Source organism: Rhamphochromis longiceps, linkage group LG7, assembly GCF_057381845.1.
Source record: "Rhamphochromis longiceps isolate RC_006_pf linkage group LG7, R_longiceps_female_GT1.1, whole genome shotgun sequence".
NCBI classification, from domain to species: domain Eukaryota; kingdom Metazoa; phylum Chordata; class Actinopteri; order Cichliformes; family Cichlidae; genus Rhamphochromis; species Rhamphochromis longiceps.
Genome location: NC_140563.1, coordinates 68078807 through 68105875, shown reverse-complemented (window position 1 = coordinate 68105875; position 27069 = coordinate 68078807). Strand labels below are relative to the sequence as shown.

General features: G+C 44.2%; 4 protein-coding genes across 7 annotated transcripts; 2 read left to right on the top strand and 2 right to left on the bottom strand.

Moving 5' to 3' along the window:
- Positions 1 to 310: 310 nt before the first annotated feature.
- On the bottom strand, positions 311 to 10861 carry LOC146666840 (uncharacterized). 2 transcript variants are annotated; one of them, XM_085414969.1, is made up of 9 exons: positions 10520 to 10861; positions 8588 to 8709; positions 8148 to 8371; positions 7943 to 8044; positions 6623 to 6724; positions 5777 to 5890; positions 5422 to 5530; positions 3202 to 5154; positions 316 to 1804 (listed from the first exon to the last, which is right to left on the bottom strand). In XM_085414969.1, exons 2-8 carry the CDS (start codon positions 8691 to 8693, stop codon positions 3638 to 3640), a joined length of 2274 nt encoding a protein of 757 aa, XP_085271095.1. In that variant the 5' UTR covers positions 8694 to 8709; positions 10520 to 10861; the 3' UTR covers positions 316 to 1804; positions 3202 to 3637. The 2 variants fall into 2 exon arrangements, with proteins under 2 accessions (XP_085271096.1, XP_085271095.1); XM_085414970.1 differs by lacking the exon at positions 10520 to 10861 and having other exon boundaries at positions 311 to 1804; positions 8588 to 8696.
- On the top strand, positions 9964 to 12066 carry pdf (peptide deformylase, mitochondrial). Its single transcript, XM_085414974.1, has 3 exons — positions 9964 to 10109; positions 10889 to 11499; positions 11600 to 12066. Exons 1-3 carry the CDS (start codon positions 10105 to 10107, stop codon positions 11755 to 11757), a joined length of 774 nt encoding a protein of 257 aa, XP_085271100.1. The 5' UTR covers positions 9964 to 10104; the 3' UTR covers positions 11758 to 12066.
- A 234-nt stretch (positions 12067 to 12300) lies between these two features.
- On the bottom strand, positions 12301 to 17825 carry spata2l (spermatogenesis associated 2-like). 3 transcript variants are annotated; one of them, XM_085414973.1, is made up of 4 exons: positions 17018 to 17471; positions 15982 to 16331; positions 15606 to 15899; positions 12301 to 15300 (listed from the first exon to the last, which is right to left on the bottom strand). In XM_085414973.1, the coding sequence occupies exons 2-4, from the start codon at positions 16327 to 16329 to the stop codon at positions 14404 to 14406; spliced, it is 1539 nt and encodes a 512-aa protein (XP_085271099.1). In that variant the 5' UTR covers positions 16330 to 16331; positions 17018 to 17471; the 3' UTR covers positions 12301 to 14403. The 3 variants fall into 3 exon arrangements, with proteins under 3 accessions (XP_085271099.1, XP_085271098.1, XP_085271097.1); XM_085414972.1 differs by having other exon boundaries at positions 17023 to 17471; XM_085414971.1 differs by lacking the exon at positions 17018 to 17471 and adding an exon at positions 17491 to 17825 and having other exon boundaries at positions 12302 to 15300.
- Positions 17826 to 18670: 845 nt separating this feature from the next.
- Positions 18671 to 26009, top strand: LOC146666837 (peroxisomal trans-2-enoyl-CoA reductase). Its single transcript, XM_085414976.1, has 6 exons — positions 18671 to 18954; positions 20109 to 20216; positions 22158 to 22297; positions 22427 to 22523; positions 23116 to 23240; positions 24122 to 26009. Exons 1-6 carry the CDS (start codon positions 18870 to 18872, stop codon positions 24296 to 24298), a joined length of 732 nt encoding a protein of 243 aa, XP_085271102.1. The 5' UTR covers positions 18671 to 18869; the 3' UTR covers positions 24299 to 26009.
- The last annotated feature ends 1060 nt before the right edge of the window (positions 26010 to 27069 follow it).

The following is a 27069-nucleotide window of genomic DNA, read 5'->3' as shown; positions in this document are numbered from 1 at the left end:
GATGGTTTTGTCCTTTCACAGAGGGTGGATTGTTTTTGTGGTGGTGATCTCCTCCATATGGAGCTATGGGCATCTGAGTGGCGTCTGACAGAAGCAGCTGTAGCAAACGAGTTTTATTGAGGGGACCATGACGTTAATTTGTAAATAAGATTTTTCTGTGGCATCTGAATGAGAAGGAAAGCTAACATGACAGTGGCAGAAGCACTCAGCAGGAGGTTTCATAGCAGGACTTCACTAACCAATGAAAGCTACAGTGGCTGCCTTTTATTTTCAGTTCAATTCAAATCAGTTTTATTTGTATAGCAACAAATGACAAGAACAGTTTACTCAAGGTGTTTTATACTGTGAGGTAAACACAATTTACAAATAATAGAATACTTTAAAGTCTCAGCAGGAAGACTGAAGAATGCCTTTTCAATGTTATTGTGTGACTTCTGTTTCTCTTGTTTTTGTTTCATGCTTTTGGGGAGATCCTGCAAAATCCTGCCTCCTAATCTGAACGAACTCGATGTGTTAGTAAAAAAAAAGGTTTGCAAAGTTGGCAAGTTCTTCAAATGTCCTGCCTCAAAATGCTAAAAAACTAAAACTGTGTTTATTGGCACAAACAGCCAGAAAAAAAACTGTTTTCCCTGTTTAATTTCTATCTATGTGAGGAAATGTGTCTTATTAGAAATACAAGAGCCAGATAAATCTATACTTGTAAACATTTATAAAACCCTGTTTCTTGTTAATCCCTTTAACTCACAGATAACCATAAAAAATATTGTTTGAGCAAATAAGAGAAAGAGTTACTAACCAGATATTTTGGCTTCTTGTGTCACCTTGCAAAGTTTCGTGTGGCTGTCGATCAACAGAAGGCCAAGAAGAATAGCCGAGACCATAATCCTTATTTAAATAAAGAAGAATTACTAAATTCATTTTCAGCAGGGATGCACCAGCATCTGGTGATATCAGCCAATAGACTGATGTGAGTGCTTCATATGAGTCGCTTTATTTTAACATCAGCAAAAGCTCAGAAAGTTAAAAGATGATTAAAGAAGCAACAACAACAATGAAAGAAAGGACTTAAGGTCTTATGGGAAAGCTCAGAAATGACCGTCTCTGGGACTTACATCAGACACACGCAGCAAAATGAAAATAAAACAGGACGCACTGACAGTAGCTGAAATCATCATCATCATAATAACTCCGCTTTGTTTGTAATGGTGAATAACGGTTACTGTCACCTCGATGTGATTTAGATTGTGTTGTAGGTGGTAACAGGTCACATGCTGATCTCTGTGGCAGATATATTGGATTATAGAAGGTGGCAGCATGAGGCGTGAATGTTTTCTGTCTCTGTGTTTGAGGCAGCAAAACTGAACCGGTCTGTTTGAAAAGGAGCTCTGCTGCCTGTCCAGTATGTCCAGTATGTCCAGTATCCGTCATGGAACAACACTGTCACGTCCTCTCCACCACAGGGTGGAGGGTACCAGCTCTCATCATTTTGGTGCACACACTGAAGGATCTTAACTTCCTTAGGAAGTAGAGCCTACTCATCCCCTTCCTGTGCTTCTCCACATCACTGATGTCAGTAAACTCTGTGTCTGTGTTGGCCTTCATCTCCATACAGAAAACACAAGGAAGAAAGAAGCACGTCTGACATCTGCAACCTGTTAGCTTTGCAGGTTCTGATTTTACAGGTTAAAAAGCCTCTGGGGGCGGCGTTTAGCTGCACACAAACTGTGGTTAAACCACATCACAGGGTCCGAGTTCATCACGTGACGTACATCTCATCTTCCTTTGTATCCTGTCCTGCAAAGACCTGTATTCAAGCACAAACGAATAAAAAAAATCACATTGCAAAAGATAGTTACTGACAATTTCTGAATGGCGTTTAATTATATTTCACAAAAATGCAAAATAAAGCAAGTCCGTGATCATTTCAGGCTTTCATCGTTAATGGTTTTTGAGATATACGAGCACAAATGTGCAAAAGGAGACGACTCAAAAACCACAGAAGAAAGTAGCAGTTCCAGGTAACACTGCACTAGCTGTTTGCTCTGTTTATCTTTTTATCCTGGCTCCATCATTCAAGGCCAGGATGAGTTAAGCTAGTTAACAACGTCCTCATTTTACCCCCACCATGACGCTGCGCTTATTTACTGTTCCCTCCAATAGACCTGTGTAAATACGCATCTGCAAACAGAGTGGGTGGGACGATGGTTGACCTCGGTGCTGACCCGTGACTTGTAGATGTCCTGCAGAGGAAAAGTATACACGACTACCAGTGATTGGTCCTTGGAGTACGGAGAGGAAAACCAACTAGAAGCAGTGCTGGCAGTGACGCCAGGCGATATAACCAAAAGCACTACAGCACAGCTCAGCAGTAATACTGTTAAAGCCACACGACACCACCAACCAGCAAATATTCATCTGTTTTAGTCGCTCTGTCATCATCCTGCAGTGGTTTGCACTGTTGCCTCGCAGCAACAAAATCCTGGTTTTGAACCCCACGCAGGACCTTTCTGTGTGGAGGTGACATGTTCCTCTGTGGGAGTACCCAGAGAGTCCAGAGTCATGCCGTTAGTGGGGTTAGGTTAATTGTGTGTGTGAATGTGAGTGCGATTGTCCGTCTGTGTGTGTTAGCCCTGGACAGACTGGTGTCATAGCTTAAACAAAAATACAACATAAAAATAAAGAGGTGTTAGGAACCAGATGAGAACTGGGAATACAACTGGGTTGTACGCTTCTCTGTTCTTCCTCCAAACATAAGCAGCGTCTCTGTGGCCAAAGAGCTCTAGTTTCACCTCATCTGAACAAACGGACGAGCTTCCAGTCTGCGCTATCTTCTCTTAGTCTGCAGCCTCACAGTCCCTTCCTGTGCATCAGCTCAAAGCTTCCTGAGCTTTTATACTGTGTGTAAACTGAAGATAACCCTCAGGTGTAACTTGATTTTACAGCTTTGACCATCAGAGTTAGAGCACATCGTTACACAGCAGTGCTGTGGCTCAGTGAAAAGGTTTGCACTGGTGCAAATAGAAGTGATGTGTGCTTTCTATAAGAAGCTGGTTCCCCACTTGGAGAACGTTTTGAGAAAAACTTTAAATTTAATAGGGGGTTAAAAAAAAAGCGTGTCCTTGTTTTTATGTCGTGTGAAGTGAAAACAGGAAGCCAAAAGTTAGCTGTGCAAATGGAAATTATATAATCAGAAACATTTACCTCGGTCTGGACTTCCAGGTGGGGTAAAAGTCCTGAAACGTTGGACCTGCCGACGGAGCCAAACAAAACACATTACGAAAACACAACGATCCCCTCTGTGTTGTTTATTCTCAATTATATAATCAGAGACCTGTTATGATAAACCCGAACACTCGATACACACCTGCTACAATAAAGCTGCACCATACAAACGTTTACAAGAAGCTTTTCTTTCCTTTCAGTTGAACGTGTTTGAGTGCTACCTTCTTCACATTTTAATAGGGAGACAAATCTATTTAAAACAATTCTATGTTCTGTGTTTTGCACATCTACATTCAGTTAGCGTAGAGGAACCGTGTTGGCTCACAAGAACAGACAGATCATTAGAGAGCACTGATGGCTGTATCTTCACGCGGCATCTAAAAATACTCTAAAAACTCGAGTAGGAGAAATTAGTTCAACTGCTGTCACCGTGACTGAGCACTCTCGCATTTTCATACTCTAACAGAAGTCTTTTCTTTTTGATGTGAGGTCTATAATCAGGGTCACGGTCAGGTGACTCCTCTCCGTCACTGCTTGAGGAATCAGTGGAGTAAAGAGCGTTCACATCGAAGGAAGAGTCTTCCTCCTCTTGCATCCTCCTTTCCTCGCCGTCGCTGCCTTGCTCCACGGGCTCTTCCGGCCCGGCTGAGGCTTTCCTTCGGGTCGATAGGTGACACTGCTCAGAGCTCAGCCTGGTAAGACTCACGTAGGGTTGTAGCAGCTTGGAGTGCAGCAGCACACCCTGACTGGGCAGCGATAGCCTCAGCTGAGCTCTGAGGCCTCGGCTGGTTTTGTCCCTGCCTGCGGCAGAGGAGGAGCGTGAGGAGCGCCGGGCGGTTCCTGATCGAGGTCTGCTGTTCTTTTGTGGCTGACGATGGCGAAGAGAGCTCCGAGGGACGACTTTTTTAGATGACTTGGAAGATGGTGTGATTTGATTGGCAGCACAGGCGGAGAACAAACTCTCTGACTGAGCACCTGTCTGAGGAGGTCCAGAGACACTGATGTCACTGGCTGTGGCTGGAACACCCATCTGAGAGGTACTTGGGTCCTGAACAAGCTGCTGGGGGGTTTGAGCAAATGCCTCCAAATCCTCCTTGTGTCTGTTGGTACTGCAGACCCGTCTGAGCTTTCTCTGTTCAGTCGGGGTTTGACACCAGGCAGAGCGAGATGAACTGTTTTTGTCTTTTACGTTTCCTGAGGTGTGATGGTGTGGAGAACTTAGCATCTCCGAACTGGAAGAAGCTGCCAGAAGAAGCTGCTTTGGTGATGCTTGCTGGTGTTTACAGCTCGTCCCGAAGGAGCCGATGTTCACCAGTCGGACCACCGGTGACAGCAGAGCAGGCAGCGGAGAGCCCCGAGCAGACGAGGCCTGAGGCAGAATTTGTGCTTGTGAGGTGTCGCCTGAGGATCCGAGTGACCCGGAGCTGCGCCTGTATTTGGGTTTTGCTGTTCTGGATGCTTGGACTGCTGCCCGAGGAGGGCTGGGGGTCTGCGAAGGTGGCTGATCGGATGGACAGGGGATGAGGTCAGATGGTGTGAGGTCCTGCGATGAAGAAGTAGAAGACGACGACGGGAAGAGCAGGGGAGATGAGGAAACGTTCGGCTGAAGGAGAAGCTCCTCCGAGCATCCCCGCAGGATGCTCTTCACCCATCGCTGGTGTTTGGAGCAGAACTGAGGGGTGGGGGCCGCCTCCTGAACACTTGTGCTGCTTCCCTGACTGCCCTCTTCCTCCGCTCTCTTGTTCACCTCATCTTCCTCCTCTGGTTGCTGATGTCCTCTAACGTCTGAGCTCCTGTCCGAAAAACTGAAGCCGTCTTCGGACACGTCGCGAGGAGCCTCCTCTGGATGAACATCTGGATTAGTTTGGCTTAAAGCCGACTTAAAGAGTTGAGGCGACCGAGATATCGACGACTGACGACAGGAAGCAGCATCTAAAGAAAGAAAACAGCGACACGCTTGATACTGATAACAGTGGATATTCATAATTTCACACAAAGATCTAATCCTGCTTGTGTCCTAACAGTAAAAATATACAGTTTAAAAGGAGAAAATTACATAAATAAAAAGAAACAGCAGAAATGGTAAAAGCCACGACTCAAAGCTAAAGAAATCTACCCTAAAATAAAATAAAATATAAAGTTATTATCTTTTTATGATGTAAACTTGAGGTGAACTTTTCGTGTTGAGCTGTTTCTTACCGCAGTGCAGCAGCTTCTTCAGGGTCGCAGCTATGGTGGTGGAGTCAGAGCTTATCACCTCTAAAAGTAGCTTCTCCTCTTCAGTCACAGGGCTCTGTTTCTTCAGGATCTAGTGAAGCACAAATGTTCAGTTATCACAGCGAGACATTCTCACTGCTGGCATTTCTGCTCGTCTTCATTTCCCTCATCAACAATCTTAAAGGAAACTTGTGGAGTTTTTGACCACATGAGGTCGCTGTAGAGCCAACGGGACAGTTTATCTACATTCAAACTCTCATTTTTACAAACGCATCTTTAAACCCTGCACACACACACACACACACACACACACACACACACACACACACACACACACCTTATCAATGTAGGTATCTCCTTGTAACACAGCATCCAGCTCATGGAGATAATGCAGCAGCCTGTCCTCGACTTTCTGGGCATACCGTTCCCCATACTGCTCGTCCATGTCATTCTGCAAGACAGACAAAAGGCATCATCCCATGAAATTCAGCATAATAAGTGCAAAAGTCTTGAGCCACACTCCGTTTCTACGTCCAGATGGGCAGAATCAACTTTTTGGGATTTCTTTACCTGGATGACTGAGCATGCAATCATGAAAGACGTGTTTGGGAATCACTTTGTTGGTGCAAAAATATGATTTTATGTCTGTCAAACTGCTTGAATGATTCAAGCTAAGTGTAAAAAAAAAACATTCCTCTGGAAGTGGTGCGAGGACTGAGAACGAGCAGCCAATGTCCAAAGTTCTAGCACATTACTGTTCCTCCACGCTTGATCACTTTTTCAGGTTGGCAGCCCTACGACTCTGCAGCTCACGGAAAGATTTTGTACATCGTAGCTCTGCAGCGCACCCTGCTGGCCACAGTTAGGACCGCTTCATTTTTGGCCCAGCTGGGATGAGTTTTTCTCTACTAAGAAATCTAGTTGTACAAATACATGCAGGGTTGCCTTTATGATAATTCCAAACATTCGAGGTTTGATCAAACCCGACTGATTATTGTGAACAGCACTGTGTCTCAAAGCATAACTTTGGGGAAACTGCAATGCCTTTATCCAACAAATCCCAAACTGTATGATTTAGAAATGTGCTGAATGTGCATGAATCACGTAGGCCATGAATATATTGGGACTGAAATGTATATAGAATATTCTGGATCTGTCTCATAATCACTTACAGGAGATTTACCTTAATGTAATGTTCAAGTTTGTCTTTGTCCATAGCAAGTGTTTGCGCCAGAGTCCTAAAGTCCAGGTGGTTCTTCCTCATGAGGAACATTTCTCGTTGGCTCTGTGCAAAAAACACCAGAACACATAGAATCACCTGTTGATATAAGTAAAGTTTTTCATGCAGGCAACTGTAACTGTTCCCAAAAGCCAATTCCAGGTATGCTATCACATTTTTCAATATGCAACAACACAAAATGTTATGAACGATTTACTTTATTCACAGAATAAAAGTGCCTCGCTCGAGGCTTCAGAAAGAGGACTGAAGGAGAAAGAACGGGTGAGGTCACAGCGATGAAGTACATCTATTATATACAGTCTATGACAGCACACCACCAGTGTGCCATCTGTGAGGAGGCAAAAACTAACAAATAGTTCGATTCAGTTTTATTTATATAGCGCCAAATCGCAACAGCAGTCGCCTCACAACACTTTATGTTGTCAGGAAAACATACAGAGAAAGCTCCATCAGTCAAACAACCCAGTATGAGCACTTGGCGACAGTGGGAAGGAAAACTCCAGCAGAGCCAGCCTCACAGACTGAGGGAGGGGCGGCCATCTGAGCAACCGGTTGGGGGGTGAGTGGAGGGAGGCAGGAAAACCCCCCCACAAACTATGGAAGACATCCAGAGCTTGATGCTTCCTGTCTGGTGTCTGAACTTTTCCTTTACCTTTCTTGAATATTTATTATAAAAATGTATCATTTATATTCTTAATCCTGCTGTAACACAATCATTTTCTATGTGGGATCAAAAAGTATCCATCCATCTATCTTTCTTCCTGATGTCTAAGGGGTTCATTTAAAGGAAACAATCGATGCAACATGTATGAGACATTTATGAGAGCTCAATCAGCCACAATAATAAAATCATTGACAGGTGAGGTGAACAACAGCCATCACTGTGTTCCAGTGCTGAGTTCTGCTGGGAAACCTCGGTCTCGACATGTTTTACCACCCAACCAAACACCGCAGCGGACAAAACACACTCCAACGGACAACAACACTGCTCAAAGGTAGCAGCCTCCCTCAGCAGGACAAGACAGCAGCAGCACACACAAGCTCATGAACATAACAAAGCCTCCGACTGGACATGCCAGGACAAGTCCGATCCTGTAACCCACTCAGACCCAACAGGACACCCCCGGAGGCTTTGTGCCCCAGTGGTTCGGAGCTGTTCGGTGAGTTATGCATAATATAAGGCAGGTACTTTTAACTCAGTTTTGGTCTCCACCAGTTCAACAGTGGCTTCCAGTTAGTTCCGGTGCAGGGCAGGTCACTTACACACTGGTCTTGGTACTCGGGGAGTTTGCTCGGGAAGAACTGGCCAATTTTTGACACGGTGTCAACCATTCCCCGGCCCTCTTTGAGCATCCACATAATGACCTGGAAGGAGACACAGGAACCACCAGGAGGTGAACGTTCACGAAGAAACAACCCCATTTGACATTCCTGTACATGCTTACTGGACCACTACTTATTTCCCTACCGTGGTCTTGAGGCCAAACATGATCTTCATGTGTTTGATGGCAGGAATCAGTCTGGGTAGAAGTCGGTACGTGGTTTCCAGAAACCCTATCACCCTCTCAAAGTGCTCCAGGTCCCTGCTCTTTATGATGGAATAGACCTGAGCAGAGACGACGCGCAGCCTCCACGAGTCTTCCAGACTCAGAGGTTGGGAGTCCACATCTGGCCAGCTGGACAGGTCCAAAACTGTGAGCACACAAAATGAAGCCAGCATGTCACAAGCAAACGCAAAGGCATGAATACTTTTGTTTCTAAGACTTTCTTTATCTCTGCTGTTTGAGATTAGCTTTGCAAGTTTCATGTATATGTTTCTTCTACATCAGTATAAAAAACACTCAGACAAAGGAGTTCAATAAAGTTTTTGTTGTGTTAAAACTTTTTATTAAAATCCCCAGAACCAACCTTGTTGTATATCCATCATCTTGTGAGTCCAGACATGCTCTATGATCCACACAGGCAGCTTAGAGAAGCTCTGCATGCGTCCAGCCCGCAGCTCCCCTCCGTCCATGGCTCAGCTCCGCGGGCTGTGTGGAGGGAGACGGAGGAGAGCATCAGCCCGCTGCACCTCCTTAAACCCCCGAACCACCACAGCTGGACATGTACCGGCAAGTTGAGGATGTCACGCATCTGAACATCCCCGGCTTTTTTTTTTTTAAAAAATGTTGCAAATAACTTCCTTTGCATGCCTTTATTTAGCATTTCAAAATAAAAGCTTAGGAAGCAAGAAACCCCGTCTCTCTCTGTAACACCAAGTGTGTCAAATTTGCTTCATGTTTGAGTTTTTCAGACTTCGTCATCGGTGTTATTTTTTCCCTCCTCGAAAAACTAATAGATTGCACAAAGATTCAGCAAACATGATACCAGGTAACCTTTTAAAACCTGAACCATAAAATAACAGCCAGAAATCTTTCGTTTTTTGATAATGGAGTGTTTGTTGAACCTTTAGACTAATATATCTAAAAATATATCACATTTTAATCTGCATATATGAGTTTTAATTTGTATCACATTTGCTACATTAGCCATATGTTTGCAATTTAGGAATTAAAAATGTGTCATGCAATTTATATCACTTTTTGAGGGTAAAAAAAGTCACGCTGATGATGTAGAAGTCTCAAAAACTCACAAAAACACATGTATCAAATACGATATGCTTGGCTTTAAAGGGTTAAAACTCAACTACAAGTTTTTTAAATTGTGAGAAGATTCAATTCAACTCGATTCTAAAATAAAAAGTATCATTATTATTTGTCAACTATTTAATGGTTCAGGCTTTAAAGGCCTAACAGACATTTACCAGTTTGAGATGAATCTGCTGTAAAGTTGAACACAGTACAATATGAAATAAAAAGGAGAAATAAATGTTAAAGCAGTATATGGATATATAGAGATATAAACTGATGAATATTATGGTGTTCCCATCTTTCTTCAATAAGTTTATACGTTATTAAATTTGAACTAACTAGTTAACTGTATAAAAATTGCTCAAAATCAGTCATCAAGATTTAATTTCCTATGATAATTAATATCTATGCAGCCAATAAATGTGTCTATTGATTCTATTTGTTTGTTTTTATTACAAAACATGTTTACGTGATGCAATCATCTGATCCGAGCCACGGTCTGAGTAACTCACTCACACATGCACTGTATACTTAGATCAAGTCCTTTGCACTACTTTTGAGCACTTTGTTCACCCATGTGTGCCTTTTCTATTGGCCATAATTGGCCCATATTTCGTTGTACATGCACAATGACAAAAAAGGGCTGCTCTATTACATAGGTAAGCACATGGACTTTTATTGTGAAAGCGTGGTTGACCAGGAAGAACTTTACCGGAGCCGTGAATGTCTCTGCCCTGACTTCACCCTCCAAACTATGCGGTCTTGTCTAATCCACAGCGGAGCTCAGACGGTTCTATGAGGTAACGGGAAGCTGCAAGGCTTCGTTTTTGTTGCGCTCAGTCAGTGCTGACAGTTATCTGACTTTTTATTTTTATTCATTGTTACATCAACATGCTAACGACCTAGCTTCAACAGCTCACGGTCGCTCTTGAACTGGCGCGCATGTTTCGTTGCACCTGGACAAACCGCTAGGTGGTGTCTGACTTAACGCTAAACAGGTGTTTCTCTAATTGATGTGTGCTGAGGGTAATATTAAAGAGCGTGATGTAAGAAATCACGCGGCGATATAAACAAGTTCAAGGGTGGCTGGTAATGCTAGCAGCAGTTTGTAGCTCTTGGGTATAAGCTTATATTTCAATGACAGAGCTAACCATCGAGCTCTCTGCATCAAACGGCGATGCTTGAAAATATAGAAAGCCATAAGACTTACCGGACGTGTTAGTTGTAGTCATTAAAATAAAAAGGGTGTCCACTAAACACTTAAAAATATTTTTTTAAAATTCCAAGTTGCGGCCCTCTCGTGTTAGCTGGTGTCCGCCATCTTTGTTTTGGTTCGGAAACACAGGTGCGACTTGGGAAATTGAGTTTTGCTGTATGGTTTGAAGATGGTGGCACTAGCAAAAACAGGCATGGGGATGCTAGAGATGCGGTGGCAGATGTGATGATCTGTGGTGACCTCTTAAAAGAAGAATGAGCAGTATTTTAAACCTTCTTACTGATGGAAGTCAACAAAGTGTCAAAAGATGTCTTTGCTTTCTCTGACCGACCTAAATGGCCTCCTTTTGTCTCTTTGTCTCAGTCCCACCATGAACACGTCCTCAGTGTCTCTGCTCCAGCTCTCCTGGACCGGGCTCAGACTGCATGCATCTAAAGGCCATCGCTCCGGAGCCCTGAGCCTGATGGCAGCAGCTTCCACCCGTCTTCCACACACCTCACCCTGTAGACGCTCCTTATCCAGCAACGTCAAAGTGCGCTCCTACCTGCAGTACGTCAAACGCAAGATCATATCCCCCCCCAGTCCTCCGTACAGCCATGTGTGTCAGGTAGGAGACCCGGTGCTGCGTTCACATGCAGCTGCTGTGGACCCTTCAGCTGTAACAGGACCTGAGATCCAGCGTGTCATTAAAACTATGGTGGCAGTAATGAGGAAGCTTGAGTGCGTGGGACTGAGTGCGCCTCAAATTGGCGTGCCACTCCGGATCCTGGCTCTGGAATATCCCCAAAAAATGTTTGAAGAGAGCGCGCCTGCCACGAGGGAGGTCCGCGGTCTCTCCGTCCAGCCCCTAAGGATCTTTGTGAACCCACAGCTGAGGGTGCTGGATGGTCGGACGGTGCTGTTTCAGGAGGCCTGTGAGAGCATCTCGGGCTTCTCTGCCACGGTTCCCCGCTACCTGTCTGTGGAAGTGTCTGGTACGCATGCTTAAAGCTCAACAGTGACACGTCTCATTTAAGAGTGTCCACATTTGTAAGGTGTGCCTTTGTCTCGGGCTTCTGTCTTCTCACCCTGCAGGTCTCAATGAAAATGGCGAAGCTGTAACGTGGCAGGCTAGTGGCTGGTCGGCCCGGATCGTCCAGCACGAGATGGACCACCTGGACGGCGTCCTCTACGTCGACCGCATGGACACAAAGACCTTCATTAATATCAACTGGCAGGCACACAACGAATAGAGTGAACACCTGCTCAGGGCAGACTGGCTAACTGGCGATGCACATGTGAACGTGTCTTCTGGTTTCTGTGGACCACAGATCTGTACTTTGACAATAAATGCTGAAAGGATGCAGAATGGATCTTTAAATGTTGTTGCCTTCCATCATAGTGAAGAAAGGATACGATTGGGCAGGACTCAGTTAAAAGGCTCCAACAGCTGGAACACCAAAACACTGATGTGGGCTAAAATATTGCTACCTTATAAAGCGTGGAAACTGCTTTTCAACACATAAGCAATTATTTGTGTCATTAAAATGTTAATTATAGAAGTTATGAAAGCTGGTTTTTTGTCTACAGGATACCTGAGGGCTGTGGTACGAAGCAAGATGAATGATTTAGCCAGCTTCGTCAAGCTTAAAGAGTTTTCTGTGTCACAAACTTCTAAACCACCGTGGTAATGATGAACACATAACCTGAATTTCAGTTTAAAATGAACTGAATTTGAATTAAAATGTGCAAAAATCACCAACTTTCAACAGTTTAGCATTTTACTGTTATATTTTTATTTTCTGACAACATCCCTGTTTGGAGTAGGGCAGCGGTCTCCAACCTTTTTTGCGCCACGGACCGGTTTATGCCCGACAATATTTTCACGGACCGGCCTTTAAGGTGTTGCGGATAAATACAAGAAATAAAACTAGTACCGGTACCGAAAAAAAGATTCATAACACACGTGAAAAGACCCAGGAAAACAGAGCTAACGATGACAAAATAACGCTGAAAACCAATAAAAACCCTGAAAACTATACATTTCACACCTGAGCCTCAACTGTACCAAACGACTCACGTACCGGTACCGGCCCGGGGGTTGGGGACCGCTGGAGTAGGGGACACTCACAAGGATCATTATGTGGAGGGAGGAGTCACATGACCCCACAAACTGCCCCTTATTATGTGAGCACGCATCAAACCCGAAACAAAAAGGCTAGCTTAGCAAAGTGGCTAACCATTGTGTTTTTCCTTCATATCTCAAACTGAGGTTTCAGGTTTTGTTGAGCCAGCTAAGGCAAAGAAAGCCTGACTGTGTTCAACTTCATTCTCAGGCATTTAAAAATTTAAAAGTAAATGTGGGTAAATGCCAGAAGTTCCTCTAATGGCCACTGGGGGCCGGTTCCAAAAACGAGTCGATCCATGATGTCATCTGCTGTTAAAGCAGCGGCACCAATGTGAGAGCACTGTAACATCATGACATCAACACCACTGGACAATCCTGGCTGCTGTAGATGAGTTAGCAAAATATAATATCAGAAAAAATGATCCTAAAAAACATTACAACTATATCTATAGTTTATTTAAGTGTGCTGTGAAGACATTTGGGAGTGCTTGAGCACCTGAAAAAGGACGAAGCAGCACCAAGCTCTGGCTACTGTGATCTTTGTCCAAATATGAACATTTTTGGTTCCAAAAAACCCCAATAACAAATAGATATAATATCACTTTGAACCACGAGATGATGCAAAGTCCAATCTGCCCTCAGTCATCATGAGATATTCTAACATTAGTAACTATGTGCTAACGCAGCATCTGTCACAGTACAACAGCAGGAATGGTTATAAAAAACAGACTCGGATTAGTTACAAGACGTCTTTAAAGACAGCAACACAAATTCATTTCAAACAGAAGTAAACATAACGCTCAGTGAATTACTGCAGGAAAAGTTTCTGGTAGAAGGCTGACCGGGTGGTTACAAAAGGTTTTTACAGAAAGAAGTGTTATCCTTTTGTTTTTGCACCGTGTATGAATATCACACAGACGCATGACCGCCGCCGAGGTCGGCGCTGCCGTGCAGCTACATTTCTGGGAAGGGTGCATGTCAGGCTACATTGCAGCATTAGCAGAGTACAATGCAGTTTGACAAACATTTGGTGTAAACAAATGTTTGTCCTAAACGTGGAAAGACTCCCTTAAAGTGTTCCTGAGATGTTGCATTAAGGCGACAGTGGAAAAGCTAGGAAAACAAAGCTTCCAGCTGCCACTGACATTTCAGAAAATGTGCTTTAGACAACAGTGAAGTCACCTTAAAGGCAAAAACAAGCAGATTTCAGCACTCGGCCAAATGATTACTCGAGAAAATAATTTCATAGTTACAACAAACGTTAGTTTCAGCTGTTTTTACCTTTCACAGCAAATTACAACAAAAGAAAAGAAAAAAAATGAGGAAAGCCACATAACCTGCCAAAAAGTAATATTTGAAAACTTCTCTAATACAGAAAAATGAAGGTTCTTAGTGTTAGTTATGAAGCAATTACATTTTAAATGCTGTGACTGATTTTATATTAAATCATACCCACCACACCACGGTGATCACGCCAATTCATCCCATGTTACACATGTTTACCACACATACACTTTAATGGCACATTGACCCTTTTACTGCAGTCTGCTGCAGGACACAAACATAAAACACTTGCTTTTGCGTCATGAGTTACCGCAAAGCGACCTGCGAGCGCAAAACCACACCACACAGAGGCTGTTACATGCAAATATCAAATAAATGGCACAATGGCAGAACTTCAAGGCAGCGTTTTCAGTTCCAGTACGCAGATTTAAGTCACTGTAACTTTTGCTAAATGCATCTCGTAAGTGCAAAGCTTTTCAGACCTTTATCACACAGATGTTGACTGGTCAAATGTTTGGCCGCAGCTGCATGCAAGCGGATTTCTGAACCAACAGCCACTACAATATTCGTTTCCACAGTATCTGCACAGGACCAGAGGCTTTCTGGAGCACCACTTTTTACAGGAGGAGCACTTTCCCAGCTGTGTGCTGTGATGGAGTGACTGGCAGGATTTCGCCATGTTGCAGGATTTCAAGTGGAAGACTCTGCACTCGTGGCACAGGATCTGAGGGTCTGGATTGTTGAGATCGCAGCATTCGTGGTAGGCGATGGCAGGAGGGAGTGCAATTATTGATGCGGGGTCTTCACTCAGAGGTAAGGAGCTCACTGCTGCACTGCTGCCAGTGAGAGTGGGTGATCTGAGGCCTCCACTCTGCATTTTCTTCACTTGTTTCACGTTGTGGAGATTCTTTCTGCAAATCTTAAGGACTACACAGGTCTCATCGTGCAGGGTTTTGCATTCAGAGCAGTAAGAACAAGAATCTGAGTTCTGGACGCACCTGCAGAGGTTGTGGTTGCCATCCTCGCTCTTCAGAGCCTCGACTGGATCTACCTGCAGACTTTGAGGCTCAGAGTTTGTTTCACCCAGCCTCGTAGCACCAGGGGAACGCCAGCTTGGCCTCTTGCTGTCCGCGGAGTTTCTGCCGGTGAGCGGCTCTCGCGGTGGGAATGATGCTGTTGTTCCGTTGCTGTGTGTTTTGACAGTGGTGGGTGATACGTTGTCCGCTGTCGTCCAGATGAATGAGCAGGGACTCTCTTCCTTGTTGACAACCATCTGCGGGTCCCCTTCATTAACCGGATCGGTGTACAGATCCACGTCTCCATCGGGCTGCTCCATTAGGGCCTCGCCAACCTCCAGCATCTTCTTGGTGTTCTCCACAGCAACCTGTAGGGAGGTATAAGTAATAAAGTCAATTAAGGCATTTCATATCCTACTGTTGCATTTATTAGCAGGAAGAAAGAAATCATACAATTGACACTTTTCTTTGCTAAACATTTTGCCTCACAGTACACCCTCCTGGACCAAACATAGTACGACAAAGCAAGATTAGTGGGTTAGTGAGGAACGTTTTCTATGATTTTAAAGGGTGGAAGTTAAAAACAGCTTGCTTGAGGCAGACAATGAAGCGATTGGCTGCACCAAGGCTGAAAGAAAACAAAACAAAAGATCTCAGCATCAGCGTCACATACCTGCAGGCCGTTTCCTCGCTGCCTCTCCATCACTGCGCTCAGCTCCCACTGGGTGTCACCGCAGTGCTTCCCCAGCGCTGTTGTAAGAAAGTGGCACTCGCAGCGGGCCAGGAAGAAGGCGCAAGACAAACAAAGGAGGGTATCCGAAGAGGTGGAGTTCACTCTGTGCGTCTGGAGATGGAGCTGCTCAGATGATGACGCGCTGAGCTCGTAGCCCAACAGGTTGAACAGGTTCTCGATCTGAGCCGTCGACAGCACCGGGGTGATGTAGTGCGTGAACGTGCCGGAGTACATCTGGGACACAAAATGTGAAACTTTAAAATCACATTTGATTATTTTAACTGAACACATTAACTTTTTTCTCCTTCTGGCCCACCTGGATTACAGTGTACTCCTTCCTCCAGGGACCCAGGTACAGGTTCAAGGCTGCTTGCTCCAGCACCTCAAAGGCTTTGGCCAGGCCTTGCAGGCCTCCTCTGGTTCCAACTTGTCTGCTCCATCCTGCTGCTGTGACTGCCTTGAGCGACTCCTCCATCACCCTCAGTGGATCCACACCCAGGCAGTGGATCTCCTGAGCATTTCCCTCCTTCATAAGTCCCTCCACCTTTCTCCACAGCTCCTCATCTCTGCACGGCAGGCTCGAGCCCTGTTCCACGATTTGGCGCTCCAAACTGCGATCGTAGGCGCCCGTGAGATCTACGTCTCTCTTCCGGGAGAAGCTCATCTCTTTCATCCATTTATAAGAGAGAGAGACAAAAATAAACCAAGATGATCCTAATAACTGAGTCACACCTTTTTTTTTTCTTATTGCTGTGCATCAACCTAACAGTGCCCACTGGCAACGGATGTCACTGAGGGAGTGTCCTATGAATTGAATTCCACCTCATTTCACTCCAATGGGATTGACTATATTTCTCTGTTCTGTTAGTAACTATTCAATAAAGAGTTACAGTGTGACTAAAGTTAAACACAAACACACACACACACACACACACACACACACACACACGTGTTTTCCAGGCTCCTGCTATGTCTGCAGCACATGCTGACGTAACTGTGGCCACTGGAAATATAAAACATTTCGACCTTTAGCCTAATTAAATAGCACACTCTGTATCAGCTGCGACTCGCTTTGAGCACATGTTAATAACGAAAGTGAAACTTTGCCATAAGTGAAAATAAGTTGACTCACTTTGTTTTTTTTTTTACATCTACCAAACTTTAACGTGTTTTCAGGGAACATCTGGGAACTTCAAGCTCATCAACGAGAAAAACGAGAACCTTTTTTTTTAACAGCCCCACTTAGCATTAGCTTAGCCGCGTCTACTACGTTAGTTACCCAAGAGAACTTACGGGTCGGACAGTGAACGCACCCCCCGCCCGCACATTGTAAACCGGCTTGTTTTCCTTACTTTACCCAGTTTGCGGTGAAGTGGCGCAGGGAAGCTTGGTACCGAGCTGTTCTTCAGTTCGGCCGATATATAATCCGTCGACGAAAGCGAAATCAACTTTTATCAACCTTCCAGTGTGATGTCAGGCTCAGTCTGTGTGGGAAAATACCCAGGAAGTGCGAGGAAGCGGCTGAACCTCCCCAAGGAAGATGTACATTTTTCATATTAAGAAGACATCTATGTCGTTTTGAAAACACGCCGAATTACACGTACGCTCCCGATAAACTTGTAAACGTAACGATTTAAGTTTTAAAATGTGTGTTTTTAAGCCAAAGCGCGAGGCAATAGAAAACCGGTATAATTTGTAGGAAAACTCGGACTGAGAGAACATGAAGGTATGTTCGTAGGTATGCGAAGCTAACGTAACGCAGCGGGCTACAGGTGGGCGAGTCTGGCCTTGTTCGATATAAAACGTGTCTGACACACAGACTCACCTGTTCCTGGCACGTAATCAGCTGTTTTGGCGAGTCCGGCCACACGACAATCTGCTCGATTATCTGGGTAACGTAAACATTGTCACGTGGCACGGGATTTCCAGTTTATACAGGGTGTGTTTGGCAGTTGTTCCTGGATGTGCCGTTAGGTGGGTGGAAACAATGGAACAATTGCTTTAAATTAAAAGAAAAGTGATGTAAAAACGGGCTGAAATACAGAAAAGGTGGAAACAGGAAGAAGCTGCAAAGTGTGCTACCGAATAAATCGATTAAATCAACAGTTTTCTTGCGTGTAGTTTCAGCCACTAGATGGCAGCATTTCACCTGCTGCGGCAGCCTCACCTCTGCATGAACCACTGACACGGCACACGCAGACACACAAACACACGTCTTCCTGTCTTTGTGAGGACGTTTACTGACATGATCACAGGTGAGCAGCTAGTTTAAACTCTTTAGCAGAGTTTTTCTGGTGCGATGGGAACATATCCATACATTATACAAATAAACTGTAAAAGTATTTGTTCTGTGGTTGTTTTTAGGGCGGATTTAATGTGTTTCTGTTTATATCTAGTTCTGAGCAATAGATTTGTGAGAAAAGTATAAATGTATTGCACTAACGAAATATAATTCCTGATAATATACCACAAGTTCATTACCCAAAGTGACAAGAGGTCACAGAATGTCCCAATCAAGGCTGTAAATTCTCTGTCAAAATCTTGTAACACTTTCGGGGTTTTGTTTGTTTTGAGCCCATTTGATGCAGAGTTCAGATTAACATAGACTGTATATAACAGATGGATGTAACCATAATCTCTGGTTTACAGAAACCTTTTAGTGAAGCCTTGAGATGAATGTTTTTGCTGCTCCCATCTTAGTTTGCCACAATCTGACATCACACACGGGGCAGACCTGACTGCACACTCATAAAGCGGTGTACTTATGAATGAACAGCCAGGCCCATCATGGAGCACATGCTGCTTTACCACCTTTCTAGATCATTGTGTGCAATATTATGTTGAACTCAGTAGTAACTTAAACTGGTCATCGAGCCAATAAACTGACTGCCTGAATTAATGGTCACAGATCTGAATTTATCCTCACCCCTGAAAGGTGCCCTCACGCTCAGTACATGTTCCCACTTCCCACATTTAAATCTCTCCACCGGTCCTTTCAAATTTAGCCGTGCCGGGATACACATACACACGGAGACAGAGTATGGGCGTGGCTTCAGTGACCCCGTAGACAAGGGCGGACCCGTGATCCTTTAAAGCATCCCGGTCCGGCCAGGATGCTCTGCACAAGCCAGCAGCTTCACTTCGCATCGACAGAGTCATCCTCCACCCTCCATCCTCCAGCAGGTCTGTGCAGCTACAGTCGGCATGTCGAACTCGGACAGGGTTGTGTTAGCTCTCGGAGGAGCGGGAAAAGTGGGCTCCGGGATCGTTAAAGGACTGCTGGATAAAGGTAAGCTTCTCTGTAGCTCGAAGGACATTTGGCAGGGAAAATAAACTGAGTGAAATAGAGGAGGACAAATCTTTGGGACATCTATGCGTTTTTACGCGCAGGTGTCTTTCCCCTGGGCTTTTACGCGTGAGGAACTCCATCATTATAAACCGCACTGTAAACACTTTATGGGGATTTTTGTGCGGTATGGCCACTTTTAATAAATACAGTTATTACTTATTTATACTTTATACTTATTATTGTTTTATTGTGTCTGAATTGTTAGACAATTAAATAATGACTCGCCATAAGTCATCCGCCCGCGTGCGTAAAACACTGTATTGGGCTTTCTATGCCACGCTCTACACCGACAGGTCCGCTTATCACATTTTTATGAGGGTAAAAATAAATTTGAGCGCACAATGTGACAACTGATCGACCAAAAATCCCCTTCCACTCTCATAAAACTAAACTGCAACACAAATGATCTATAGTTGATAATAAAATGTTGGATTAATAATCATAGACGTGTCAAAAACAACAGGCTGTTCAGCCTACTGTACAGGCTCCTTTAATCTTCCTTTAATCAAGACTTAGGGGGAGTTACCAAAATGACACAATGGAGTTCTCATAATAATGCTTCATTGTCAATAAAAGCATGTCCCATCAGGAAATCTTTGGAACAGTAAAGACAGAATAAACATTCTCAGGCAGTTGTGTGTGTGTGTGTCATTGTGTGTGTCATTGTACAGTTTGGCTTTGTCATATCTGGGATTGCTGTGTGGGTGGTTTTATCAGCACAGTCTCATAAAATCATATCGAAATTGATCTGAACTCCTATCATCATCATCTTAAACTAAATTACAGTTTATGGCGAGAGTTAAAAGAGCATAATTTCAGTTCAGCTTCATCCCTGTTTGGATTCTGTTGTGTTCTTAAAGCTGAAATCTGTTGTGGGCATTTACCGTTCTGTGCCTCCAGGAAGGAAGAAGCTGAGATGAGAGTTTATTGGTTGCATGCTCACAGCTTCTTTGTTTGAACTGAGCAGTAAGTTACTGTCGACATCCCGGTCAGATTTCACTTTCTGATGACCTTGACAGAAGCAGCACAACAACACAGGTTCACTCCATCCTACTGTCTCTGTATTAAAGGTCTCTGTGTGTTTGTGTGTCAAGGTTTTAAAGTTGCAGTGATCTCCAGGGACAGCAGCCGCCTGGAGAAACTCCGATCGTTTGTCTCTCCCAACACAAAGGATAACCTCACCACTATAGTGGGAAATGTGGGTAAGTCAGGTTACTTATCCTGCCCGTCTCTGCTCTGAGGATTGTTTGCGCTTGTCCACAGCCCTTATCGCATAATTACTGATTCCCCCCCGGCAAACACTTTAAATACAAATCCAAACTGTGCAAAAGAGAGCCTGCAAAGTATGGGAGTGGCAACATACTGCACCAGAGCTGCACTAAATCTGTAGAAACCCTCACATGTAGTGCAGCAGTGAACTTAATGTTGCAGGGAAACCTTTCTCAGGTGGATACAAGCACCATAACTGGCTCATTTACTCTTTTATCAGAAAGCCGGTTAGAGATCTGAAAATGAAGGACTGATTTTCTGTTTTGGTTGTTTTTATTTCCAAGATGGTCACCAACTCTGATGAGAAAATCTCATTTTACCATCATTCTTAGTATCAGGTTGTTTGTGTGTATGAGCTATCTTTAGAAAATACTCAAAAACCTCTTTGCGCCATTTTTTAACAGTGAGCTCAGGAATAAGGGTGTAGAGGCAGTACTTATGTTTCAGCCACATCACCTGAATGAACTCCAGGCACTCCTCATTACTAACTTTCTGTGGGGCCATAGGTGAGAGTTAGAGCTGATCATCTACTCATCAGAAGGTGGGTGGTTCAATCCTGGCTTTTCCAGTCTGCATGTTCAGCTTGGACTAAAGCCCAGATTGCCAAATTGGCACGTTCCACTGTTTGCTCAGTAATGGAGGGCAGACAGCGTCTTGTGCAAGTTCACACTCCGCAAGTTAGAGTTTGGTTCATGCAGGTTAAAGCGAAGCTGCATGAACCGAATTCATCATTTAGAAGTCTGAACTTTACAGGTAAAAAAGCAAAGCTTCAGGAACATTCACCATAGTTGTTCATGTGCACTCTCTGGTAATGAGTTCTTGTTATCATCACACACTCTCAGGTCAGGTATTTCCTATGACTCCAGTGTGACCCTTCAAATTTGTGCCAAGTGGAGCTGATGTTGTAAATTCTTATTTCAGACTCGGGTCGTCCAGCTTGCAAGTAAATGTAAAAGAGTCTGCACTCGTTCACTCACACAGTCTCCAACTGCTCATAGAGCAGTAATGGTGCAAAGCCTGTGAGCTAGTTCAGGCAGGCAACCTCAGGCACACCAACACACCTGCCTCTCCTCACGTCCAACACCAAACACACCCTCTCTGTTTGGCGGCCAATTTAAGCTGCAGAATTTTCCATCTGAGCCTCTGACATGTCAGTGCTGCCCTGCATCACCGCCTGCTGGTTCGTCCCCTCGTATTTGTACTGAATAATCAGCTTAGAGACATGACACCAAACTCTAACTAGAACATTTCAAACTGCTGTAATTGCACAGTGGTAGTGAGAGGGGGGGATTAAACCCAACCGACCTCCTGTCTCAGAAGTCTGTGGGCTTGTATTCAAGTACAAATCCTCCACCGTACAATGTGATAAAGTTCCCATTTCTTCGGTCATCATTTGTCTGCATCTTAGCGACTGTCTCAGAAATGATTTACTGACCTGATAACTGCTTGTTTGGGTTTAGCAAAAGACTGCACCTTGGGGTAACGAACATCAGCGACGTCCACCTCTGCCGTAACCTATCAAGTGTGCGTCCTGTGCAAAAAGGAACGTTAATGGTGATTTGTTATTTTCAGATTTAGTCAAATTATTGTTTTCAGCTGCTGATTTATTAGGTGGAGGTGCAAAAAAAAATCCTGTATTTTTTCCAGTATGGAAAGGGCTTACACCCCATAAACACACCAAACATTATTAAGAAAACTTCAGTGATAGTTGAGATGACATCACAGCAGCAGGTGAGGAAGGTGTTTATCTTCTACTGCGATGTTTTGTTATTCCCCAGTAGGGCTGAAGTTCTATATCGATGCCGATCTCAGTGATTCATTAGAGAAAACAAGTTTGCCTGTCCTCTCCTGAAGTCCAGCGTCTCTGTGTTCAGGCTCAGAGGAGGAAGCCGAGCAGGCGAAGCAGGCCCTGCTGAAGGAGGTGGGGAAAGTCACCGACATAGTTTCCTCTCTGGGCTTCAGCTGGTGGCAGGGAGGACCCCCACACACCCAGTCCCTGAAAGATCTACACTGGGTCAGTACACACACACTTTCCAATATACTTATTTAATTTCTTCTCCCTCACTTTAAACTCATGCAGCATGTAAACACTTGCAGGAGTCATTGGGGTGCTGTGATGTTTTCTTTCCTGTGAAATCTGCAGGTAATTGAGACGTTGCTTTTCAGCACATTTGTGTCATGGAAGGCCTTCTACCCCCTGGTGAGGGACGACTCCAACTGTACCTATACGTTCATCACAGGTGAGGCATCGCAGACAGCACCCTCCGTCGCCACGACGTCCACATTACAGAGAAACGCAGTCGTATTGCTGATGTCGCCTATGTCCTGTAGTGAAGACGTGTGTTTGCTCAGTGGGATGAGGCGGTGTGTGTGTGGCGCAGTGCTACTTTGCCTTTGTTCTGCCTCTCTCTAGTAGTACTGAGGTAGCATCTGCCAGACCTCAGGGCGACGTTGCTGAGCTCTGCTTCACCGATGCTTCTTCTCTCTCTCTGTGACTTTGCTCAGAAGTGATTGGGTAGCATGGAGACTGTTTGTGGTTAGTGGTAGCTGGATGGTATTACCATCTTTGGAACGATAGATTCAGATTCAAATTTACCAAAAGGATGAGAGAAGTTTTTAGTCTGGCTGAGCTGTTTGGTTTTCTCTCTTTATTCTCTCTGTCCACTTGGGGTCAGCAAAACAGCTGCCATGTTATTTTACTCACTGCATGTTCTCCGACTCTGACAGACTGCGTCCGTGGGTGTGCCCTGCCTCTCGTGCAGGGTCACCTGCGATAGCTGCTCGCCTTGCATTCCTGGTGTGTTTATGTAGTGTTTTGCTGCTTTGCCACAGGAGGAGCAGGAGAGAAGCTGCTGATGCCTGGTACAGGCTTCCTCACAGTGGGCGCTGCCAGCACCCTGGCTTTCTGCCATGTCCTCCGTGAGGAGTACCCCGAGGTGCCCTGCAAACTCAACCAGGTGAGATATTAATGGGATTGCACAGCAGGGCCTCAGATAAACTGCACAGAGTCGGCTAACATGACTCATGACCCTTTAGACCTGACCAAAAGAAGTCAGCTCACAGCTCAATTCACATGCCTGCCTCCACAATCATCTACGTATGTAATTCTCTCTGCTTTCTAGTGTTCACATGCACAGCCCTGAATTTCTTTGGCATTTGCTCACTCGGGGGAAATCTGTAATACTGACACCACTTTACCACCCATGCAGATTCAGTTCTTCCTCGATGCCTTTGTGAGAACCAGCTCACATTTCAACACATCCACATTACATAACCTTATTCTGTAATCTTGCATGACAGAAGTTAATCAGGCATTTTATCTAAATAGTGCATGTGCATATTTCTGCCTTTGTGCAAACATGCATATTTAGTCAGGAATATGCAAAAAGCTTCGTGAACTTGGCTGATAGAAAAACAACTTTGATGAAATCAGCCCTTATTAATCAAAACTTTACCTGATCTCCTGTATAAGATCAGATCAAACTAGATGAACTGCTCGTCTCTACCTCCACGATGTCTCTGAACCTGATGCATCAGATGTTTTCGTACATCTCAGAAATCGCCTTTGGAAACTGTTGAGAAGTGGACAGGGACTTGTGAGTTGTGAGATGATTGGATGAGCCATTTCACAGCTAAAACTTGATCTTACTACCAGTGCTTCCTCACAGGACGCTGACTAATCTCCCCACAGCTTTAACTCAGAGGTTGAAACCTGTTTTATGAGGACAGGAGGAGCCAAAGCTCGAAGCACAAACCCCGACATAAGTAGACGACCTGCTCTACATCCTACAGTCATCCCTCTATTGCATTCAGCCCCTCTCCTCTTCTCTTCTGACAGGTGAAGATTAACACAGGTGTAGCCACTCCTGATCACATGGTGCCCGGCTTCCTCAATCATCTGGACCTGGGCGAGGCTGTTGCCGCCCTGATCGAAAGACGAAACACTGCCCACAACGTTTTCACCATCAACTGCCCTGCAGACTTAAAGAGCGTCCTTCTGGAGAGGAACCTTTAGACTCCAAAAAAAAGACCCCACCTTCCTCCAGCCTCACCTGGACAGGATCGCACTGCTTCTTCTCCTGCACTTTCCAGAAATAGTCTCCTTTGGTTTCCTGTCATACAACTCTGAAACCTTGCTAGGCGTTGCATATTTTCCTGCCTGTTCTCACATCGTTAGCAAGTTTTCTCTCAGCATGTGCTTTTTATAGGATATGTAAGAAAACCAACGCCTTCTCCCTATTATCTGTTTCTGTGTGTTGTTACATAGTCTGTTCTGCCATCAACAGAAGACGTGACACACAGCTCCTTCTGCTAAATATTTTTGGTATAAGTAGACGTCTTAAGGCCAAATAATCAGACAGAGCAGGTAAAGAATGACTTCACATTGATAACGACTGTAGCCAAGTTAGCCAAGATCGCAACAACTGGTCCAAAATGTAAATATATCTACAGACAGAGACTGTACTGAGTGGAAGTTTTGACCACTACGAGTTTAACAGAATAATGTTTTAATAAGCTAGCTCTACAGCAGCATGCAGGTGGCTGTTACTACCAACAACGCCCCAATGTCCAAACATAGCTGTTAGGAAATCGACGCAAACATGCAAATAGCGCAAGACAAAAATCTTCTTTGTCTTCAACGAGGTCGCCGGGCCTCAAAGAAGCACTAAATGTAACTGTGTTTCCATGGCAACACCTCCCGGTACAGTTAAAAAGCTGAAGAGAACAAACTCTCACACTTCAGCTGTGGATGTATCTTGACAGACTTTTATGGAAGCCCGTTTCCGCCACTAAATAAAAACAAAAAAGCTAGTATCCATAACAAGGAAATGACGTCATTCACGTAGATTACTGATTGGCAGCGCTAACTCGAAATTTCGAGTTGCTTTTCTCAAAATTTTGAGTTAATAAATCGAAATTTCGAGTTAATATGTCGAAATTTCGAGAAAATAACTCGAAATTTTGAGTTATGGATCCTTTTTTTTTTTTTTTTTTAGTGGCGGAAACGGGCTTCCATAGACTTTAGGAGTTCTGTATGCTTGAAATTTATCATCCACGACTAAAGAGAACGTGTTGCTACATGATCCCAGTGGTGGCGTTAAAAGTTTACCATCGCTGCATCCACTTTCTCCCTCTCGCTTCTCTGAGAGCTTCAGTGTTTCCCGCTGGTGTAATCGCACTTCACTCTGTGAAGTTTCTGCATTTGTTTTAAAGGAGTGAGAGAAAGTTACATCACATCTTTTTGCCACCTCTGTAAATCATTTCAGAAGCTTTTAGATCATCGAGGAGACGCTTTGTTTGCAGCGTGCTTCAAATGAGCAAGTTCATACAACATGTCAGACTGTTGGTTTTGGAAAGCTCAGATACAGTCAGATGATCCATCCAAGTATAGCAGCTAAACTGGATGAAAATTGCAACATTTGCCTGGTTACAGATTCAGCAGCTTGAGCAATTTCAGCCTCTTTGTAGCGCAAAAATAACGTTTTACAAACACAAATAAACAAGATATAGACAATACTGCTGACCCTGTGTACTTTGTTTTCAGGTGTATCACTGCTCAGAGGCGTGGCGTTCCCTAGAAAACTTCCCTCAGCACTGGTTAGCATTGTGGCTTGTAGGATGTTCTGCTTATCCAAACTCTCCGGTTCACCCCATAGTCCAAAGACATGTACAGCAAGTTTTAGTTATTGTAAACTGCTGTAGGTGTGACCTGTGGTTGCCTCTTACTCACTGTTAATCATTATATGGAGCTCAGGGTGTACCCACCTCCTGTCCAGCATCAGCTGGGACAGGTTAAAGCCTCCCATGAACCAAATCATCGTAGACGGAAGATAGAAGACCTGAACAGACTTCTTGGGGAATATCATGAATAGTTTCTGACACTTTCTGTTGGTTACAATTGGTATTTTCTTTGAACCCTGACTTGGGTAAAATCAGTAAAGTAAAACAAACCAGTTTTAAGCCTGGGGTTGGACTCATCAACGATGATGAGTTTAGACCTTTAAGGCAGCATTTTTCACATTTGTCCACCATGATCGGTGAGATGGCATCACACCCATCTGGTTTATTCGTTTTAACTGGCTCGAAATCACAAATGTTTGTGTCCAAAAACCTCTCATTTAGATTTGTCAGTGCAAAACTTAAAAAACAAAAGTAACTTCCTGTGTCCAGTGTCTTTCTTATTCTCCCCTCTTACTCTTAACTCTCATCTAATTGTCAACACCATTAACAAAACTGCCAGAGACAAAAAAATGAGCAGAAAAGAATATTTTTTCATTTTAATTTACAGACACAGAATATCAACCAAAAGTTTTGTTCATGTCACTCAGTTCGATAAAGAAAACCTGTCTTAGTACTTGTTGGAAAAACCATTGTTGGAAAGCGCAGTGTTTGTTTCTTGTAGTGGGGGCAGGTCGGTTCACATCTCAGGAGGGAGTTTGGTGCTTTACAGAAACTCTAAATCCTTCAGGTTTCTTGGCTGCTGCTTGGCGACTCAACTTTTCAGCTTCTTCCACAGATGTGTGAAAGGATAGATGTCTGGAGACTGGTTAGTCCACTCCATGACCCTAATGTGCTTCATGCCAGAACACCCATCCATGACCATCTTCAGTGTCCTGGCTGAGGGATGGAGGTTCCACGGTGGTGGGAAGGTGGGAATGGAAGATTCTGTGCAAAGGTGTGCTTTCTACATCTAACAAGTTGAGATCAGGAGAATCTGTAACTGATTTCCACACGAACACACTCTGTGGGAGCCAGAACCGTGGCATGATCTGAAAGCATGAAAAC